A 5,552-nucleotide genomic window follows, 5' to 3' on the forward strand; every position below is an offset into this window, starting at 1 on the left:
GATGTTAATAATAATTATTCAAAAACTTAAAATCAAAGTTACGAAATTCCAAACGCGCTTTACACTTCTGCGCTTTCAATCTGTAATTTTAAAATATTTAACTTGTTATAATAATTAATTGCTTATACTCGTATGTAGTTGCACGACATCAAAACACAAATAAGCTTTTTAAAATTTTTGTCTGTCTGTCTGTCTGTCTGAGCTAATCGTTGAAATGGCTAAATTGATTTTAATATTAGAGGTTATAGAGCAACATGTAGGATTTTATCCCGGAAAAGTCCATGTTTCCCAGGATTTGTTCAAAACTAAATGGACGTCCATCGGCTAATATGATGATGATGGTCCATTTACAAGTACATTTAAAACGTCAGGCTATATTATTATGTTCTATTGTAATGTGTTCCCAGTGGGAGGAATACTTCGTGAACCTACACTTAGGTGTGAGGAAGTACTTGAACAAGGAGAGCGAGAACAAGCTGCCAGCAGCCAGGAACAAGCAGACTGTGTAAGTGTTCCCATTGTATAGGCGACCATAGAGACTGTAGACGCTGTCAACTGTCACTGTCAGAGCTGCCAACTGTCATCTTGTGAATTGATGTCAACTATATTTATACTATAGATATGTTACATGCCTGCAAAATCACCGCAAAAAGTGATCCGAATTTTTCTATTTCGCTAAGTGCACACATGCATAATTTTGTATTTAATATTTGTGTATATATAGTTTTTACACTTCCTAAACACACAACTCGATATTGTGGACTATATTTGGGATTTAAGGATATAATTTTTTATTTATATAACTTTCGTTATTTACAATGCCACTACATGAAATCAAAACAATTGGCCACTTTTGTCCGCCTCAGTTTCGACGCGCTAATGCCATGTCGTTGATATCGTTGATGATTTACCTATTCTATCGTAGACCATAGAGACGGTGGACGCTGTCTGTTGTCTTTCTGTCAGACAGTCTAACACCTGTCATTTTGTGACTTGACATTGATATCCGGCTCAGTGCGAGTTCGAGAAGGGTTCAGTATCCCAAAAAGCCATTTAATTAAAGAAGAAGAAGTAGAAGGGTTCAGTATCCATACCATTACCTAAAAAACGGCAAAAAATCACGTTTGTTGTATGGTGGCCCCCTTGTATAATTATTTTTTTTAGTATTATGTAATAGTGAGATCAGTCATAAGAAGGCTCAGAGTCACACAGCGAGCAATGGAACGAGCTATGTTAGGAGTATCTCTGCGTGATCCAATCAGAAATCAGGAGATCCGCAGAAGAAACAAAGTTACCGACGTAGCTCAACGAGTTGCGAAGCTGAAGTGGCAATGGGCGGGGCACATATTTCGAAGAGCCGATGGACGTTGGGGTCCCAAAGTGTTGGAATGGCGACCCCGCATTAGTAAGCGCAGTGTTGGTCGACCCCCCACCAGGTGGACTGACGACATCAAGCGAGTCGCATGTACTCGCTGGATGCAGGCGGCTCAGTATCGTGATGTTTGGAAGTCCCTACAGAAGGCCTATGTCCTGCAGTGGACGTCCATCGGCTGATATGATGATGATGATGATGACGATGACGATGACGATGACGATGATGATGAATAGTGAGATGGGTATATGGGTTGTTAATGATGATTTACTGTTTCAGTTTGTTCGCACTGCACATCCTCTGGCAGGTGATGATAATGTCTCTTCTGTGGTACCTGCTGGCGTGTTGCCTGGGCCGCACCTTTATACAGACCGCCTGGGCGCCGCCCGTCATATACTTCTTGTACACATTCTTATAATACTCACAATTAAACAATAGAATAATGTATTTTTACTTTAGAATTTAATCGTGAGTGTTATTCATATTAATTGATTATGAAACACGCCTAAAACACACGTGATATAAGGTAGGAAAACCCCTCTCCTAGCGCGCGATGCGAGCAGCTGCGCGCTGCGCCGCCGCTTTGAAGTTTGGATCGTGCCGCGTTGCAAGAACCAGCTCATGACTAAGGTATGGGTTCGAAACTAGTCGGGCATACTCTGACCTTATACCTTATACCTCACGTGAGTTTTAGCCGTGTTTCATAATCAATTAGTATTTTTACTTTTTTATAATACTGGAAAACCAGCTCCGTCCGACCATTTGTGTTTGAAACGATACTAAAGCAACTCGATGTGGAATGTTTATCAACAAATACATTAAAAATGAGGGTGTAAATCGCTAGTTATTGTTTAGTACTAAATAATAATATTTTGATTATTAAGCTTAGAACAATTATATATAGTTGATTTTTTTACATTTTACAGCAAAACAATACATAATTTGAAATGAGTTAGTTATAATATGCGTTTTCTACTTTAATTTTTAATTTGTTGATAAACAGTTTACGGCGCGTTGCACAAAAAAGCTTATGACTTAATTCCCCAAAGGCGTATTAGTAGGGGGATGACCTAGCTATGGAAGGGTTATATGTATTTTTAAATGGCACCCTCAGACCAATTATTGTTAAGACCTGCTTCACTGGACGTTACTTTGCTGTCAAAGTATATGACCAATGATCTAACGCGATTATAAAAAGACGTTGTAATCGTGTTCGTCGGTTCGTCGGTCGGCTCTGTAAAAATACCTTTTTGTGTATTGAATGGTGTAAAAAACGGACAAAACCCTTTAGTTTAGTATAAGATATATCTAAGCTCGTGTTCCCTAGAACATGACAGACAATTGAAGGGTTATTTATAATAACAACCAATGTCAAAAAAAAACCATTGAAATGAGATTTTTGTGTATATGGTTCTATTGTAATGATGCCTATCAAACGTAAATCACACACTTTCGTAAAAGCGCGTTAGTCGTTAAAATTTCTTTGATATTTGGATAAACAATCAAGGTCAACATGGTTTTTTGCTTCTAGTATATAATTTACTAGAACTGACAGTGGCCGTTTTTCCAAATAACCCTTCAATTTTGTTCGTGAATTTGGGTGCGATACTGGTCCTTCTGAAATTGGTCTGAGATGGCACCTTACTCGTAACACATTTATACATTGTGTGTAAATTTTTTAAATGAATGATTTAATTACAGTTGTATGACGTCACTTCTTTCATAATAGTAATAATGGTTGAGTCGTGACTTGTGTTAGTGTCAAGTAAAATTAATTTACCTATTCCTTGCAATACATTCCAAATTTTTTTATTTATTATCTAATACTCGCGACTACATTCACATATTTTCTTTCTAAATCCCGCGAGAACCATGATTTTTTTCCGGGATAAAAGTAGTTAGTATGTGTTAATACAGGTTATCTATCTATCATTCCAAATTTCATTAAAATTGATTTAGTATTTTCGATGTAAAGGGGTAACAAACATACACACAAACTATCACCGTTATATAATACCTACTGTGAGCTAGCACTTTAATATTGAGGTGCTAGCTCACAGTAGTGCAAGTTTTTGAAAGGGGAAAAAAAGAGAAAGTAAAAAAAAAAGTAAATTGCTAAGTTTCTATTATAGCGAGGATTTGGGTGAAAGTTCATTTGCGTTTCTTTTCTGCTTATAAAAATTTAAACAATAAACATAAGTATAATTAGTGAATCTCTTCGAATTCTAATATATTTTGTTATTAATTACTTTTGTAATTTAATTTTTTTTATCTATTATTGTTGTTATAGAGTTCATATAAAAAGGACAAAAAACAATGAAGATTGTAAGACATGAATGATCAATAAAAAAAATAGATGCTCATCTTAAAGTATATACCTACATAATATATTATAAAATAATAAATTGATTTTTATTTGCATCATTGGTTTGGGGCGTGGAACAAAAAAAAAACATTCTTTTACTGATCTTTTAATGATTTTACAGGATAAGTTACGAAAATGTAAACTTTAATTATATTTATTATTTATATTTTAAGTGAAATATCAATATTACAAAATAGTTCCAGTTGTTGCTTATTCTTTGTATTAAATAAAAATTTGTATATTTTTTCAAGTGTAGTTTGATTTTTAAACCAAAGAGGTCGCATCTATAGAAGGTTCAATTCATTTATAAACTCATAGACGCCCGCAACTTCATTTTTATGAAATCCAGTTTTTCACAAATCCCGCGGAAACCCTGTTTTTGGGATTAAAAGCAGCATATATTGCTCAATTAATGAATACTGTGGCTTTCTATTGGTAAAAGAATTTTAATTTTTTTCAAAGAAAACCAAGTGAAAGTAAAAAAGTACTCCATAGAATAGGCAGGATTGCAAGATATGCTAAGTATTAGTCTTTCTAAATTGGCAAGAGCCTTAGCCATGTAGCACGTCGATTCTATTTCTACAAACGCTTACGCTTCGTTAAGTAACAAAATGTATAAAATGACTGATTATTCACTTTTCACCGCGTTAACGTACGACTTTTCGACAGTGACGGCGTAAACTCATACTAACTAATTTTGCTGTCTCTCGATGCCACTAGATGGCGCTGTTTCAATTCCTTAGAATTTCGCGTTTACGTTTACGCGATCGTAACAGTATGAAAACTCCCACTAGGCTACTATCGCGTTAACGTAAACGCGAATTTCTAAGGAATTGAAATAGCGCAATCTAGTGGTACTACTGCACAACTGTTTCAATTCGATATAAATTCGCGTTTACGTCATCGCGATAGTAACAGTATGAAAATATTGAAAACTCCCACTAGGCACACAGACCGACAACTTGATCACGTGACCTGTCGACAGTGAATGTAATTCTCCATAAGTACATTTTAATTTTCAAAGCGTTAGCGTTTGTAGAAAGAGAATCGGCGTGCCACATGGCTACAGGCTCGGGTCTGATTTGGTGGCAAAGAAGTACCGCCAAGCGATTTAGCGTTCCGGTACGATGCCGCGTAGAAACCATCAGAGGTGGCAAAGTAAACTTACTACCTCTTATAAGTAAGCCCGCTTCCATCTGAGATTGCATCGTCACTTAACATCCAGGGGCGTAGCTACCGTATCAGTTATAAGGGGCCCCCAGACAACAGGGGCCTCTTATAAACAGAACAAAATGACAAAAAAGCAATCTCGTTTCCGGGTTTCCCCTTACGCGTGAAAGCAAATAAGTAGAATGTAATCTACAATCTTAATGTAGTGCTTTCCGAAAAAAAAAAACAAAAAGCTATAGTTTCACTTCAGAACAAAATGACAAAAAAAACAATCTCGTTTCCGGGGTTTAAGCATGCACTCAAAAGTTGGTAAATATCCTACATACGTTAAGTCATTGTCATAATTATTTTAAGGTAGCATTTTTGTTTCTTTGATGAATCTTTATCCTTCATTAGGTTTAGGGGGCCCAATGAAGGTACAACCTTCAGCTGCCCCCAAAACTAATTTTAATACCCCCTCCAAGGTACGCTACGCCACTGGTGAGAGTCAAACGTCAACTTGTCACAGAATAAATAAAAAAAAAACTAATGCTTGTATTATAATAACCCCTTTTGTACAACTGTTTCATAATCAACAATTCTACCACATAGGCTTGCGTAAAGGAATTAATTATTAATATTTCAGGTAAAGTAAAAACAAGAACA

The 5,552-nt window shown here is 36.0% G+C and overlaps 1 protein-coding gene across 2 annotated transcripts in view; it reads left to right on the forward strand.

Moving 5' to 3' along the window:
- Positions 1-3,987, forward strand: part of LOC112045130 (putative fatty acyl-CoA reductase CG8306) — a 32,848-nt gene extending 28,861 nt beyond the window's left edge. For both annotated transcript variants that reach the window (XM_024081210.2, XM_024081211.2), the window contains exons 11-12: positions 408-505; positions 1,652-3,987. In XM_024081210.2, coding sequence (XP_023936978.1) covers positions 408-505; positions 1,652-1,790 — 237 coding nt within the window. In that variant the 3' untranslated portion in view covers positions 1,791-3,987. The remainder of the gene's footprint in view (positions 1-407; positions 506-1,651) is intronic.
- Positions 3,988-5,552: the final 1,565 nt, after the last annotated feature.

This window comes from Bicyclus anynana, chromosome 8 (genome assembly GCF_947172395.1).
Source record: "Bicyclus anynana chromosome 8, ilBicAnyn1.1, whole genome shotgun sequence".
In the NCBI taxonomy this organism is placed as follows: domain Eukaryota; kingdom Metazoa; phylum Arthropoda; class Insecta; order Lepidoptera; family Nymphalidae; genus Bicyclus; species Bicyclus anynana.